The 16,600-nt window shown below is 39.8% G+C and overlaps 1 protein-coding gene across 4 annotated transcripts; it reads left to right on the top strand.

The window, feature by feature from the left end:
• Nucleotides 1-1,378: 1,378 nt before the first annotated feature.
• DHDDS (dehydrodolichyl diphosphate synthase subunit) lies at nucleotides 1,379-15,074 on the top strand. 4 transcript variants are annotated; one of them, XM_032227616.1, is made up of 9 exons: nucleotides 1,379-1,521; nucleotides 3,703-3,788; nucleotides 5,458-5,574; nucleotides 6,691-6,833; nucleotides 7,880-7,996; nucleotides 9,751-9,852; nucleotides 11,858-11,972; nucleotides 13,036-13,143; nucleotides 13,830-15,074. In XM_032227616.1, the coding sequence occupies exons 2-9, from the start codon at nucleotides 3,726-3,728 to the stop codon at nucleotides 14,067-14,069; spliced, it is 1,005 nt and encodes a 334-aa protein (XP_032083507.1). In that variant the 5' UTR covers nucleotides 1,379-1,521; nucleotides 3,703-3,725; the 3' UTR covers nucleotides 14,070-15,074. The 4 variants fall into 4 exon arrangements, with proteins under 4 accessions (XP_032083507.1, XP_032083505.1, XP_032083508.1 ...); XM_032227614.1 differs by having other exon boundaries at nucleotides 3,664-3,788; XM_032227617.1 differs by having other exon boundaries at nucleotides 1,379-1,537.
• Nucleotides 15,075-16,600: the final 1,526 nt, after the last annotated feature.

The following is a 16,600-nucleotide window of genomic DNA, read 5'->3' as shown; positions in this document are numbered from 1 at the left end:
AATACTGCAAAATCCCCATTCCCTCCCGATCAGCTAGGACTCGAGAGGCAGAGAATAGATGGGGCCAGTCAGTGGTGGTATTTACCGGTTCTCCGAACTACTCAAAATTTCCACTACCAGTTCTCCAGAACTGGTCAGAACCTGCTGAATACCACCTCTGATGTGAGGACTTCAACTCCCAGAATATCCAATGCTGGATTAAAAAAACATCATTATATTAAAATCACTCACCTAGAAGTCCATTACTCCAATGAACACATTAGGAATTACTTCCATGGCGGAGTTCAACACTTAAAAAAAATGAATTCCATTTAACTTTGCAACCTAGTCAGGATGACTTTTGGCGTCCTTTCACCCAAATCGTCCTTTAAGCCAGGGTTCTCCAACCTTGGCAGCTATAAGCCTGGAAGACTTCAACTCCAAGAATTCTCCAGCCAGCTTTACCAACTCTTCACATACGAAAGCCAGCACCATCTGTCCCAAATTTTGGTATACTGGAACTTGTGAAGACCAGGCTAGCTGGATATTCTGAGTGCTCTCCTCACTTGAAGCATGACAGATTAGGCTAGCCCAGGGCAACCTTGGCAATTTTAAGATTTTGGACCTCAACTCCCAGGATTGAAGTCACAAGTCTTAAAGTTGGCAAGGTTGGAGACCCCTGGGCTAGATTATCCCTCTTACCCTTTCCCCACAATGTTATTGTTTGCTTGGGGAAGAGAATATAGATTTCTAGCTGAGTATTCTAACTAACCTAATGAAGCCAGTTTGGTATAGAAGTTAAGGCATCAGTGGTAGAAAGCAGGAGTTCTATTCCCATCTTGGACCAGTTCACCAAAAAATGTTGCAAATTATCTCTTTGTTTAAGCACAAAAAGGAGAAAAAGAACATAATAAACATTCGCATGGTTGTTTCAGTGAAATGATTCACACACACATTCTTGAAAGGGGTGGCTTAAAGCAGGGGTCTCCAAACCTTGTAAAGACTTTTGGACTTCAACTCCCAGAATTCCTCAGCCAGCAAAGCTGGCTGAGGAATTCTGGGAACTGAAGTCCTCCAGGCTAAAAGTGGCCAAGGTTGGAGACCCCTGCTTTAAAGCCACCCCCTTCAAGAACCATAAGAAGGGCAGCCGTAGCGGGTGCGGGTGTGTGTGTAAATGGCAAAAATTCAAATGACTCCCCCTTCCCACAACACGCACCCGGGAAATGGCTGCAACTCAAACTAGCCGTTCTCCCGCGCGCCACTCAACGGTTCCCCTCACAGCCAACCGGCGCTTCGGAATCGACTCCTCAGAATCTCGGCTCCGCCCCCCATCTCCCACAGGACCCGCCTCGTCATTACCTCCCCTCCCTCCTCCCTCCCACTCCCACCCCCCGCAATGCGCGCGTGCTGTTGCGAGAGAATGACGCAAGCCGGCAGCCGGGCCGGCGTGACATATACGGAAGGGCGAGTCCCACCACCCGTGGCAGAAGAGTCGTGGCGGGACCGCCGAGGCGCAGGCAGGCGCGAGCTGGAGCCCGGCAGGTGAGGGGAAAGGCTGGTAAGGGAACACGCAAGCGCGCGCGGAGGGGGGGGACGGGGTGGGAGGGGGGAACGAAGCTCCGAGCCGATGCTGCTGCTGCTGCTACTCCTGCTTTTGGACGCTTGCAGACGCCGCCTTCCCCGCGGTTTTTCGGATGGAATGGAGCGGGTGGGACGGGGAGGAGCGGGGTCCGCTTGGGTGTGCGATCCCAATAGCGTGCATAGGCGCATCCTCACGTACACGTGCAAAAACGTGTTGGTGGCATTCCCCGGGCGTTTCGTTTAATGCATTTTCAGGACTGGCGTGGGGTGGCTGTGAGTCCTAAACCTAAACTGACAGGACTGTGGTGAGTTTGCACAACAAAAAGCTTCAACAAGAATAGAATAGGAATGGGATAGGAATAAAATAGGGAAGAGAATAAGGCAGGGGTCTGCAAACTTGGCACCTTTAAGCCTTGTGGACTTCAACTCCCAGAATTCCTGGTGCCAAGTTTGCAGACTCTTGGAATAAGGAATAGAATCAAAAATAGAAACAAAATAAGAGAGTTGGAAGGGACCTTGGAGGTCTTCTAGTCCAACCCACTACTCAGGCAGGAAACCCTACACCACAAGGTTAAATGCTAATTAAGCTTAGCCTGCTGTGGGTGACTATCCCCGCCGCCGGTTGGTTTGGGTCTGATCCTTAATAATGAAATCGGTCTGCAGAAGATCTTCACGTAATGCCTCAACCAACCCAACAGGATTTATCATGAAAGGATAGTATTTCTCCATCCTAACAAATCCAGGCAGGCAAAATGAGTGCAAAAAAGAACCAGTGGAACAATCTGATTTAAATTGAAGTGTGTACAAAGGAAGCAAGATTGCGTTCTATGGGACAGGTGACACTGCAAGATGTTGTACATTTTATTTAAATTGGCTTCTGTGTAAACAGTAAAAGCCTGTGCATAGACTTTTACTGCTGTACTTGTAAAACAACTAGAACTGGAAAAAAAGTGTTCCTATGACAAGAGAGTGGCCTGTATTTTACAAAAAACCCAAACCCTTAATTCATTGCATTTCTTTATAAATGTTATTTGCAAATATTAACCTTTAATGTGTTTATATTCTATTATAATTTTACTACGAGATAAAAAATATCAATGATGCAGTTACATTTAGTCTTTGGGAATACTGTTGTCCCTCACAATAATGGAAGCTAACTTCAACCATTAGTTCTGAGACCAAAGTAGCACCTGGTCATCCTTTGTCTGGGCTTTGAAATAAGCACAGTTGGGCTTGGCTCATATTTGAAGGGGGCAACTATAGAAAATTCCCAGAAGAATTTTGGCTGGAAGATAAAGAAAATTCCCTAAAGGCAACAGGGGTAAACATCAGTTTGGAACTGTTGCCCCAAAAAACTATAGAGGTTTTTTGGAGGTCAGAAGGAAACCAGTTTGAGTAAAGAAGTACAGTACTTTAGCTTGGAAAGCACCTGTAGAAATATTATTGCCCACCCTTAAAAAGGAGTGCCATGCTTCCATTCCTGTCATTTCACTGAAACAACCACGCAGATGTTTATTATGAAGTTTCTTTTTCTCCTTTTTATGCTTAAAGAGATAATTTGCAACATCTTTTGGTGAACAGGCTTATAGTGGGAATACTGTACTTGTACTTGACGCCTCTTCACCCATCGTGGGTATAGTGGGAATAGAACGTATAGTCTCCTGCTTTCTATCCTGATGCCTTAACTTCTATACCAAACCAGCTTCATTAGGTTAGTTAGAAGACAAGTAGAAATCTATATTCTCTCTTCCAACCAAACAATATTGGGGGGAAAGGGTAAGAGGGATAATTCAGCCTGGGGGGGCTCCAACCTTGGCAATTTTAAGACTACTTGTGGACTTCAACTGGCTGAGGAATTCTGCTAGCAAAGCTGGCTGAGGAATTCTGGGAGTTGAAGTCCAAAAGTCTTAAAATTGCCAAGGTTGGAGACCCCTGGGCTAGTCTAATCTGCCACCCCTCAAGTGAGTAGAGCACTCTGAATATCCTGCCAGCCTGGTCTTCACAAGTTCCAGTATACCAAAATTTGGGGAAGGCAGATGGTGCTGGCTTTCGTATGTGAAGAGTTGGTATACTTGTGAATCCAAAAGTTCTTCTCTGTCTCAGGATTCCTGCCCATTAGCATTTGTTCTCTTCACTTCAAAGACGTGTTCTTGAGAGGAAGCACCATGTCGTGGATAAGAGAAGGTGAATTGTCCCTATTGGAGAGATTCTGTGCTAGTGTAATAAAGGTATGTATTAATTAACCTAGAAATATTAAATCAGAATGTTTAATATTTAAGGGTGGTGTGGGGGGGACACACAACATCCTTCTTCAGATGAAGCTTTTCCTGATGCTTTGGCCTCAACATCACTTATTCCAGCCTTATTCTTAGCTTAGTGGGAGGTCAGATGTTGGGTATCCTTGTCCAAAACTTTGGAAGAGATCACAGTTGAGAATTGTATTCCCAGATGATTATTAAATTGCGCCAAGTAAGAATTGTCTTCCTCGTCATGTAGATTCTATTTGTTAAAGTAATCTTTCAATAAAAGATTCAAGGACAAATTTCTGTGGGGACAAATAGATACCTGCTTGGATACAGTGGGAAAAAGAATACTAAAGCTTGTAACTCCTATGCAACCACCAATAATAGATTTGGGGGCAGAATTGCACTAAGCTGCCACTCACTGAATTTAGGAGTAGATGAATTGTTCGTGTCTGCTGTCCCTACTGTATTTTGCTAGTAAGTGGCCAAGATATGTTCTCAGAATTTGATATTTTGCCCATTCTTGAAGTTTGTATGGCTTCTTCATGCTGCCATCTTTACATTCTGGATCTGTTCTGGGAATCATTGGTTTTTACTGTCTGTCATAGTATTTTATGGAAGGCACGGTGAGATTTACATGTTAAAATAAAACATGCATCTTATATGCATAGGTTAGTAAAATTCCAGGATGGTTCTGAAGTCCTTCCGCTTGCGGGATAAGTAGCTTCTAAACCATATTTCCTTTCTCTAATCTTCCCATCTCAGGATGGTTGTAAAAGATTTTTATAGGATTAGAAGTAGAGAGGGATTGTGTTGGACGTGCCCCCAAACTAAAAAATACTGGTTGAAAATACATATCTGGTTGGAAAAAATGACAAAGAAACATATTGAACTGAGACCAAAGACATTTTTGTTGGGCATCTTACTGGAAAAATATGACAAAAAGACTACATATTTGATTTTACATGTACCGACTGTGGCTAGGATTGTATCTGTGCAACACTGGAAGAGTGAGGAGATCCCGTCAGACCGAGAGGGTGATTCAGAAAATAATGTGCAGAAATGGACAGATTAATGTTCATTATCAAGAACAGAGAAGAAACTGAATATTTTCTGACATGGGATGGCTAGAGAATAGAACCAGAAGTTAGGAAGGAGGAGATATGAGAAGAGAAAATGTTACTCTGGAGAGAAGTTTATGATGATATTATGTGTTGTTGTAATTATATCTTGATATAGTTATGTTAATGTAATGAATATAACAACAAATATGTGGACTATGAACTTTCAAATAATTGTACCCAATTCACACAGTTTGATGGAGATGAAAAGTATTATAAATAAAATAAATAAAACATAAAAAAAGAAGTAGAGAAGGATTGTGCTTTTTTCCCCTTCATTTCTCTGCCCCTTTTCATGCTTTCTCTCAGTAGTTCAGGAGTATAGAACTGCAGCTCCATCAGTAGGACAATGGTTGTTATAGACCGATTGGTCAGGAGCAGACATGATTATTTATTCTTGGGGTATCCCTTAAGGAGGTCAGAGCAGAGAGTTCATGTTTCAAATGCAGGAGCATCTCAAAACAATTCTGGTCCCATTTTCCTGGGTGCACATCTCTTGCTCTTGGGCCTAATATTTCTTGCTTCAATTCCAGGCAGGGCCAATGCCCAAGCACATTGCATTCATCATGGACGGCAATCGTCGCTATGCTCAGAAGCATCAAGTGAAGAAGCTGGAAGGGCATTCACAGGGTTTTGCAAAACTAACACAGGTAGGAAGAATCTTTCCTGAGCATCACATCAAGAATGCAAAGATGGTTATCCCTAAGAGATTACTATGGTGTGCCAAAGCATGACTCCCCCTGTTAAAAAACCAGTAGGAAACCTGAAGCTCCTAGTCGGACTAATTTCAAAAACCCTTTGAAAATGATCAGATTGGAACTGTGCTAAGAATCTTTTCCTTGCTCGGTTCACTGTGGAGAGGAGAAAATCACTGCTATCTCTTTTTGGATATTTCTAGATTGCTATCACTGCTATCCCCTTTTTGGATATTTCTAGATTGGACGTTCGTAACTTGGGAGGGAGAAACCAATGATGTGCTATATACATGTACCAGGATACCAATTGCATCTGATTTGCAGTTCATCAACTCCAGTCAGTTAATTGAGCATGATGCAAAAAAGCAAAGAGAAGAAGTCTTGTGCAACCTGCCAGAATCCCATTTTTGTAATATTAGAGTCTTTGGAAAGTTAGTGGGCTAAAAAAAGGGGGAGTTTTCGATTCTGTTGTTTTTTTAAGCAAGTTGATTATTTTGCAAGTTTTAAGGTAACTTCACTCCTTAAATTTCTCTAAATTTTCACAAAATGAGTTTGGTCCTATCGGGTAGTTACTTTTGGAATGTGGTCCTTGGTATTCCATATAAAACCTGATCCAATACTTGAATCAGTAAGAATTGTACACTCTTCATTTAAGAGAAGGGAAAACCTGTTGTTAAACAGCAGTAAAGGTTACTTGCTTTCTTGCATCAGCCTTCTAACATTCCCAAAAAGTAATGTATAATTATAATAGAGCCTCAGTTGAATGGATCAACAGCAGGGAGGAATGTCTGTTAATCCCAAACATAGGCCAAAACACAAATTATTTAAGGCAATTTAATTAAATTACACAAATCCCTGCTAGTGTTGCATGTTGCATCATTTGATAATGTGATGCAAATAACATATCTGTAAATCTCTGAGTGATATTAAATTGCCACCTTCAGCTGGAATGGACTTGCCCAGTAGTTGAAGGGTGATATCTAGACAGAAGTGTAATCTATTGCATCCACTAAACTGGGAGGTTAAACCAATGTTTCATTCTATTCTGCCTTAACTTGTCTTCCTCTCTAGACATTACAATGGTGCTTGAGTTTGGGTATCCGGGAAGTCACAGTTTATGCCTTTAGCATTGAGAATTTCAAGCGATCCCAAGAAGAAGTTGAGGGCTTGATGCAACTGGCTAGGCAAAAATTCATTCGTCTTCTTGAAGAACAGTAAGACTGTTGTTTTTTTTCCTATTGCATGATTTTGCCATGATTAAGTCAATCACTGCAGTCATTAATTATGTGGTCATGATTTACAGCCTTCCTTGCCTGCTCTCCCATTAACTGCTCATCAGAAGCAGGCTGGGAAAGTTGCAGATTATGATCACATGACCACAGGATGCTGCAATAGTCATAACTTGAAGGACAGGTCATAACTCACTTTTTCAGTATCATCAGAACTTCAATCTGTTGTTAAACAAATTGTCATAAGTCAAAAACTACCTGTATGATTGTATATATTTCTTTTAAATTGTTTAGAATGTGCAAGTCCTCTTCACATTGTCAAGATGATTATTACTTGCTGAGTTCATGCATCATGCTAAACATGGTTGGTTGAAGAGCCTATAATAACTGGGTCCACACAGCATTTTAAGCCAAAACCATAGGAACTATATTGTGGCTTTCTGCAGTGCATAAATAAGTCAGTGACAAGTCAATGTATATCATTATATTTTTTATTTTCACATACAATTACTGATATTCCTGGCCAATTAGGTGCTTGGTTGTTTAATTTTGGGGAGGGAGGGAGATGAATCTGAGAAGAATGTGAGAGCAATTTGATTGCTAAGAACATATATTGTTTATCCATTCACCTTTGGAATCATGAAGAGCAGTTAAGTAAGTTAATGCCATCATGTGCAGTAATAGGTGACTTTTTAATCCACTACAATAATGCATATTTGCTCATTTTAATGCCATTTGAAATAGAATAATAACTTACCAGGTAGTATATTAAAAGCCTGGAGAACCTAATAGGAAAATTTCAAATCTCTTGCTGTCTTACTATATTGCATGTAGCTGCATTTCCTCTCTTGGTCATGAGGAAATCTATTTGATGTGTGTTTCTCTCTCCATATCACACATCTCGTTTCAAGCTATCAGCTTATTTCCGAATAACCAAGTCTCAGTTATATGATTTTATAGATATTGCTTAGTCTTGGCTTCCTTTTTTTTTTAAGAATTCAGTTTTCTCTTCTCCATTCTCCATTCCTTAGAGAGAACTTGGAAAAACATGGTGTGTGTATTCGAATTCTTGGCGATCTGTCCCTTCTGCCACAGGATATCCAGGAACTGATTGCTAAGATTGTGCTGGCAACTAAGCATTATAACACGTGAGTTTGTTTCCAGTCTCTTGAACTTTTTCTCCTACTCCAGAAATGTATAGGTCAGTGATGGCAAACCACTCTGTGCTGAAAAGGGAGTGCACTTTGCGCGCACTTGTCAAGCTTGCAACCCTGAAGAGGAGCTACCCAGGGGCCATGCGCATGCTGGAAAATGAACTTCCGGTTTCTGATGCGCACCAACCAGCAAGTCTTCCGGTTATTGTTGCTCATGCATGTGCTCATGCATGTGTGACAATCAGCTAGTCAGCATGCATGCTCACAATGGAAAATGGAAGACCAGCTCTTCCAGTTTCCTGCACTGCTGCACATGCAAAAGCCAGTTGATTGTCATGTGCGCATGCATGCCAGAAACCCGAAAGAGGAACAGGTGATGCTGCGCATGCCAGGCAACATGGCTCTGCGTACCACTTTGGGCACAGGTTTGCCATTACGGGTATAGCTGATTTTTTTTTTCAGAACAAGGACCATGCTACACCAGGCCAGAATTTTAGCTTGGATGCCATTTCCCATATACAGAGAGCTACCGGTAGCTACATATTGTCCTTTTTTGCCCTCCCATTCTCTATCCAGTATCTCCAACTGTCTCTCTGCTGCCTTTCTTTTCAAAAGCATGTCCCAGGGGTTCTTAAGAAAGCTCAGTATGATGAGCCCAATAGATGGCCTTAGTTCAGGTCCTTTCAACTATAGTGACCAACCACCAAGTAGGATTTTAGAGCACATATTTCTTTAGTTACTTCCCTACAGCTAGTATATAGAGGAGCGTTGCTTTTGTGCATGGAATATCTCTTTAGCTGTCTGAACTACTGTAACACCTTAGAGTAACACCTTGCATATTTATTGTATGCTGTCCAGAGTCACGTTTTGTGACCTGGGTGGCTATGTAAATATGATTAATAAACAAAATGTTTAGAGTGCTGGGTCTTGATTACAGGCTAGATTTGCTTGTTCAGTAACCATAATATGATTCATTTAGTTTTCACATAGAATGCTGGGGGAAACATAATCATGCTTGTACATTTGGAATGCAGTATGAGTTAACATATTAAATGAATCCAATGAAGTGTGGATTTGTTCAATTATCATGCTAAGCATATGGTCTAGTGCAGTTGTAGTTTATTAATTGAGACTACAGTAAGTTTGACTAGTTTACAGCCAGGGGTGAAATACTACCGGTTCAGACTGGTCTGCCCAAACTGGTTAAAAAAAAATGCTACCGGTTCAGGTGAACTGGTATCTTGGTTATCAGCTGTGACACATTATTTATATTAGCTAGAAAGCAGGAAATCCTGCTTTCTAGCTAATCTAAATCGTGTGACACAGCGGATTCCCACACCCCTCACTGTTCGCTTACCTTTGCAGGCGCGCTTGATAGCAGGCTCTGCCCACCCACCCGAATGTCATCATGTCTGTTTTTGCGCGGAAAGTCCGGTGCATATGTGAGGGTGGCGAGTGTGTGCGAAGTGAGCGCACACGCTCTCCCATTGCTACCAAACCAGTAGAAAAGGTAAATTGATTTCACCCCTGCTTACAGCCATGACTATAAAGTTTAATGCGGTGTGTGAACTCTGTCACAGAGGACTCAATAGCCCCTTTCTGGCAGGCAAAGTAAGGTCCATGGATTAGGTTGGTTCTTCTGTACAGTCTCATCCTTCCTACTGGGTACTTTCTTAATTACCTTCTTAATTCTTTGGTCTGCTTCCTATACACAGTGAATAATTTGTCTTGATTTTTCATATTCAAAGGTGTTTCTTGAACATTGGTTTTGCATACACATCAAGACAGGAGATCAGTAATGCAGTGAAAGAGTTGGCTTGGGGCGTCGAAGAAGGACTGCTTCAGCCCAGGTAATGTGGCATAGAACATACCACTTGCATGGCTCTTGGGTTAGTTATGAAGCTATCTGCATTTTTCTTGAAGCTATTTTCAAAATATTTAGTGGGCTAAAAAGAACTACTCCGTAAACATTTAAAGCACCGAGAAAACTTTGAAAATGATAGATATGCAAAGTGCTTGGAAAAATCAGTGAAGCAGATACTGACAACTTGCCACAGCCAACTCACCACAGGACAATTTGCCACGGGAAAGGAGAATTGAAGGTCACCCAAACCTCGAGGACTTCTGACTTGAGAAGTTGTGAACCTAAAGGAAGACAAGGCCCGTTGCAATTCACTCATCCCTCTCTTGAGTTGCTCCACATTGAATTGTTCCATGGTGAGTTGTCCTGAAGCAAGTTGGCCGGGGCAAGTCGACCGTGGTGAGTTGTCCTAGTCCTTATACTGGAGCCTAAATTTTAAAAGGGGGCAATCGGGAAGGGATTGTTATAAACCACTTGACTCCCTTTATGAGAACAAGATATTGCTAACAAGCAAACTTCAACTTTGCTACCACTGGCGCTTCCTATATTTTACAGCTAAGTCAGGTTATACCCTGAAATCTTTAATTTCAGTTAGATGCCACTTCTTTTTTCTAAAACAATTAGCTATATTTCTGCCTCTCCAGGTGGCTAAAACTCATGTTTCTATTCATTTATTTATATCCACCTTTACTATTTTCACAAATAAGCAGTGAACATATCCAATGCACCTTCCTCCTGTTTTCCCCCACAACAATAACGCTGTGAGGTGGGTTGAGCTGAAAGAGAATGAAAGACCCAAAGTCACCCAGTTGTTTTTGGGTAAGGCGGGATTGAACTTACAATCTCTTGCTTTCTAGCCTGGTGCCTTAACCACTCACTACTGCACCTTCTCATTTAATTACTTCTTTAATTACTATAAATATGTTCCAGCAAAATTTTTGTGAAATGAAATGATCACTAAGTGGTCATGTTCTGTGCCTGACATTTTGCAGGATGGAGAGATTGCTTACATTTCTATCTCTTCCTGCAAGTTAACAACTTAATTGCAAGTTAACAAGTCCACCTATGACCTTAATTACAATGGCTGGGCTGCTGCCTGAAACTGACCAGATCTCAGTCAGTTTTACACTAAAGGCTTTTGTTGTCAGGCACCTGAAATTTGGTGGTAAATGCACCCAATTACCAGAAAATGATTTTTTTATTATCATTTTTTACCAATGCATCTGCATATAAGTAACTTACTTAGTTTTTAACTATAATTACAAATGTTTTTATGAGATCTTTTAGCTCAGAGGATAAAGGTTCTTCTGTCAAATCATGAATCTATCATATACAAACACATGACAGGTAACTTCATTGCACAATCATAACATTTGAGAGTTGGCATACTACTATTATGACTGGAAACTACTATTAGTCTTGCCAGATCAAATTGACTAACGCTGGGGGAAAAAAGATATTCATATGATAATTGCTAAAGACTATAGCATTTGAACAACATCAACTGGTAAGGAGGAGAAAGTTGTTACAGAAACAGAGAGAATGGAAACAGGCATTAGAATGGAGAGTGATTTTGCTTCATACCAAAATCTGCAGTTCATCTGCAGTTGTGTAATTTGTGTAATATCCGTCCTCCTCATTCTTAATAGATTCCAAATACTCTGGAGACATCCAAGAAAACCTGTCCCTGGTGTGTATTGTTGCTTTCTCAGGTCCCATCAGGTGTCAACATCTGAGGAAGGGGACCTGCAGTGTGCCCAGTTTATCTAGTAGGATGGGAAGAAGAAACAGTCCTTCAAGTAACTGGGACTGTGCCATGTAGGACTTTAAAGATAACCAGCACTTTTATTAGTTAATAAATATTACCCAATAACTATGAACCATTAACTAATAGTGAATAACTTTAATAGCCATTAACAGTTGTGTGAATTTTACTCCAAACTCACGCACTCTCTCTCTCTCTCTCTCATTCCCTCCTTCTCTTCCCCCCTCAGTGATGTGTCAGAATCGCTCATCGACAAATGCCTTTATTCCTGCAAATCTCCTCATCCAGACATTCTGATCAGAACATCTGGAGAAGTTCGACTTAGTGATTTTATGCTCTGGCAGGTAAATCTATAGTGCAATATCTCATCAGCTAATTAGCAAAATTGTATTTTCTTGCTTTGTAATCATTTGACATTCAGCTCTCTGGGTTTTGTTGTTGGATATAAGAAAAGACCTTGTATGAATAACACGCCTCTTAAAAAAACAAAACAAAATCCTTCAACTCTCTTCCTGGAAAGTGCTATAAGAAGTGCTTCAAAGAGATCATTGAAAAAAATGTGGCCTTCTGCCATGCCAGTAAAGGAACTACCAAGTAGGTAGACCATTATCTGATTCACTATAAAATACACAAATACTCGTTCTTCATGGTAAAGCAGGGCAGAAGCCGTATATAGTTGCTGAAAAGATTTATATCTGGGGTTAAAACTCTTCTGGAAACTCTTAGACTCTTTCTTCATACTTTTGGCAAGATTGATTTCTATACAAGATGGTTCAAGTTCCAAAAAGCAAGTTTACTTTAAGCATTTTTGCCCAATACTTTTATATTAGAAATACTCACAAACCTAATTGCAAATATTGGTAATAAAATAAACTTGCCTTTGAATTTACAATCTAAACTTTTAATAGCAAGGAAAAAAGATGGAGGAGGCTATCTTAGGACACTTTTGTAGCTTTTTGGCAGGAATAGCCATAGTTTGGTCTTTCTAGATTTACTTTATGGCTGATGCATGCTGCCAAGAACTATAGTATACAGTATTATCCTATATCTATTATATTCCAGGGGCTATAGTATATACTGTCTATAGCATAGCGTATATCTCCTTAGTATAGCTGATGTACTGAATTAGGGGTGGGGAGGTGGCCTTGATTTTTTTCTGATATCCCTTTCAATCCTTACTCTCTATGATTCTAAGCTGGATGACTTCTTGCCCGGTGCTCTTCTTGAGCAGTTTTTAGACACCCTGTCCCCAAGCTAACATAGGGGACAGAGTGTACTGTCCATTTCAGAACTGTTGAACAACTAGAAAGAAAGTTTGTTTTGAAATAATCTAGCAGTGTTGTATGATTTGATTGCCTTCCTTTCCTTTCTAGCTTGTGTATTAAGTGCCTTTCTCTCTTTTCTCAGACGTCCCATTCTTGCCTCGTGTTTCAAAGTGTTCTGTGGCCAGATTATTCGTTCTGGAATTTATGTGAGGCCATCCTTCGGTTTCAGATGAACTATAATGCATTACAAGTAAGACTGAAGACCAAATTTAATGAAGCAAAAAAGCAATCTCAGGCTCTCAGCATATGTGCTTTAAATAATGGAACTGCCTGTCCCAAAATTTCAGAGAGCAAACAGCATCTTTTGCTTGCTGAGGCTTTTCAGACTAATGTTAAGGGAAAGGATGGGAAGGATAGTAGAGAAAATTCAAAGGGTGACCACTATCCCAAGAGTTTGGGGCATTGGAGAAGTAACAGATGTTGGAATGTATCCAAACAGTTGATAGGATTAAGTTTATACATGAAAATCCCAAAAAATGGTGTTCATTTATTAGCCAATGGACAAATGGACTGAATGAATATTTTCCAGCACTCAATTCTGATTCATTCATTTTGGCTTTATAGTGAAAAGTTTAACAGTTTTGTTCCAACAACCCAACTTGATTTGGAATGAGCTGCAAAGTTGCTTCTAATTTTGTAAATGTGGTTCTCTGAGCTATCGCAGAACTAAAACTCAATTACCTGCTGGCCTAAGGGAATTTTATAAATAGGAGAGAATCCAGTGCAGCAAATCATAATATAGTTTGCCTTGTATGTTTTGTACTGACAAAAGGTCCTGGGAATTGAAGTCCAAGACATTTGGAGGGTACTGGTAGAGGGATGTTGATCTATGCTCAGAAACCTAATGCATGATTATTGCTTTTGTTTTTTTACCAGAAAGCCAGAGATGTATACATGGAACAAAGGAAGTGGCAACAGTTAGAAACTGATAAGGCACAAGTGTTACAGAAACTGAAAAATGAAGAATCGGCAACCTGTGGAGATACTCAAAAATGTGGGACGCTTTTACGAGAATTCAAAGCTAAACGGGAAGAGAGGATTCAAAGGTTTTTGCAGGCGCTTGAGCACAAAAGGATAGACTTTCTAGAAAAACTAGCATTGGAAGCTGCAAGATAAGGTTCCTCTTGGGGATAGGGGAGAGAAGACGGGGGGGAAATGAGCCAAGTTACAAATAATCCAATTGCTGCCCAGTGGATGACATGAAATGGGATCCTAGGTTGATTCTATGTGCACATGCACATGGCTAGGGACCATGACACTTGAAGTGTATGTTTACCAAATTTAATGAAGCAAAAGGTATTTGTGTAGAGCTAACAAATGAAAAGAATAGCATCAAATATTCCTAGGTGTAAAAATCTGCACATGCTGAGGGGCTATGCTCTATATTCTCCAAACTGCAGTTTTTCTCTTCCACAATTCAAAGACTTACAAGAATCCTGAAAAACTGCCTGCACTGGAATGCAGAGATGCTGCATCTAAGGAGATTACAGAAAAACCCCATTGCATGCATGCACCCAAGCAGATTTATTCTGGAATAAATTAAATGTTTATTCTTTTCTTTGTTGCCTCAATTTTTAAGACCAGCTGCTTCTGGACCATTTGTTTTTCCATTCTTGGTACCAGCATATGATATAGGATTGTACTTAAGTTTCACAAGAACATGTGTTGTACCTCTGGCTTTAGTAAGTTAGGAAAATGTCATCCTCCAGGTTAATTCTATATATCCTTCTGGACTATAGGAATGTGCTGGGTACTTCAAGGTGTTTTTGATACAGTATCTTCAAATGAGCTTGAGAAGACATTTTAGCTTTGGATAGCAGTACAAAATGTCCTTTTACACAAACGTGCAGCATGGTGTAAATAACTGAAAAAGATAAAGGGCATCAACTATAAATACAACATTTTGTTTTCCAAAAGAAGCCACCAATTATTTCATGTTGCTTTTCAAAGACTAAAGGAGTATGGTTGTATTATTCTAAAGCACTTACGTTTGAAATTCTGAAGGATGAACCAATTGTCAAGTCTATTGATATTTAACAACCTGCTGGAGCCATTTAAAAAAAATAAAACTTATACAAGAGGGAAATAGTAATCAATAAATTAATGGGTATTTTGCTTTCATGATGTAACCTGTTATATTACCACTGTCATGTCTGAAAGATTGCTTCGTTTGGTATCTACTTCTGAAGGTTCTTGTTACTGTGACAAAAAATATAAAAAATCCCTACCACATAAAAACTTTTAGTGATGAGGAAATAATATATTAATGTCTCTGCAATAAAAACAAATTTGATAGTTTCCTGAAAAGGCTAATGGTATATTTAATGGAGAATTAGAGAATTTGCATCTTTAAAAATTCCTATATGATACTGAAATCAAAGGTAGGCTCCAGCCTTTCAAGGTTGTAGTGTGTGCCACTGTAGATATTGCTTGTGTTTGTAAAGTGTCCAGTCCAATTGATTTCATTGAGCATTGATTCTTGTTGGCTATTTAGATGAACAGAGGTAACTAAAAAGCAACTATTTTCATGTTTGGTGCCAACCCAACAAACAGTTAATTACTATGAAGCATTATAACTGTGCTGTATTGCATTATAGTCCAATGACCAGTCATCTGCTTTACTCGAGCAGAAACTGCTAGATACCTATGTGAAAGTCTTGCATATGGCTTATTGTGGGCTGGAGTGCATGCTCTTCCACAACTCAGTCAGCAGACACATTGAACTTATTTTGATGAATAAATTGACAATGAAATGTCAAGTTGAATTCATGAATGGAAATTTCTTTTTATGTGCTCAATGAGCCAAAGCCAGGATTAAAGCATTCATATCCATTGAGTAGATCCTGGGTGAACAATTTAGCCTGATGACTGTTGTGGCCATACTAGGCTTCTTGGCCCTAGTAGTGTTTCTCAGTCTTGGTCACCTTATGTTGGCTTGGGAGTCCTGAGAACTTCTTGGGAAGGTCACATATTTTCAAGTGGCCAAGGTTGAGAAATGCTGTCCTAGAATTTAGGGCTAGATAATTCAAGCAAGAGACCAACTCACAAGACTTTAAGCAAGATAATAGTATTTTCTCCAGTAGTTTTATCTAGAATTATATAAACCTGATTGTATAGAATGCAGATGGATTAAAAAAGTTGAGGCTGGGTACTTTTGGCACTTGTCATTTTAAAACCCTGTATTTTAAATTGCTTCAAAGACTATCTTTCAGTATTTTTAAATGTAAAAGGATGGGTTCCAGCCATTAACGACAGCAACTTTGTTTCACTTTTACATCTTTAGTTAATCAAATGCCTTTCACTCAGAGAAAGGAAAATTGAAGTATAAACATTGTAGAATTTATTAAATTCATGCGCCACTATATACAAAGAACTCTCAACAACTAACAACGAATACAACAAAATCATTATTTTAATCACCGTAGAATACTCTACCAACAGATGACAAGAGTGAAATAAAAAATGGCACAAGAACTTATGTTGGGAAGGTTGCAAAAATCCTCTATGGAATAGTTCAGTTTTTCATAGCTTTTTAAATATCACATGTGAGGGGACAAGCCTGAGTCCCCCCAGGGAAAAGGGCGGCATACAAATAAAGGGGAAAAAAAAGTCTGATCTTGGAGGTCAATTCAAAGCAACTATATGAC

This window comes from Thamnophis elegans, chromosome 12 (genome assembly GCF_009769535.1).
Source record: "Thamnophis elegans isolate rThaEle1 chromosome 12, rThaEle1.pri, whole genome shotgun sequence".
Taxonomy (NCBI): domain Eukaryota; kingdom Metazoa; phylum Chordata; class Lepidosauria; order Squamata; family Colubridae; genus Thamnophis; species Thamnophis elegans.
Note: the sequence above shows the minus strand (reverse complement) of the source record. Positions and strands in the feature narration are given on the sequence as shown.

What these genes read in the sequence shown, in the direction of transcription:
- DHDDS (XM_032227616.1), top strand. Translation starts at nt 3,726, where the DNA reads ATGTCGTGGATAAGAGAAGGTGAATTGTCCCTATTGGAGAGATTCTGT. An exon ending in GTGATTTTATGCTCTGGCAG is followed by an intron (nt 11,973 to 13,035) that starts GTAAATCTATAG and finishes CTCTTTTCTCAG; the next exon opens with ACGTCCCATTCTTGCCTCGT. An exon ending in TGAACTATAATGCATTACAA is followed by an intron (nt 13,144 to 13,829) that starts GTAAGACTGAAG and finishes TTTTTTTACCAG; the next exon opens with AAAGCCAGAGATGTATACAT.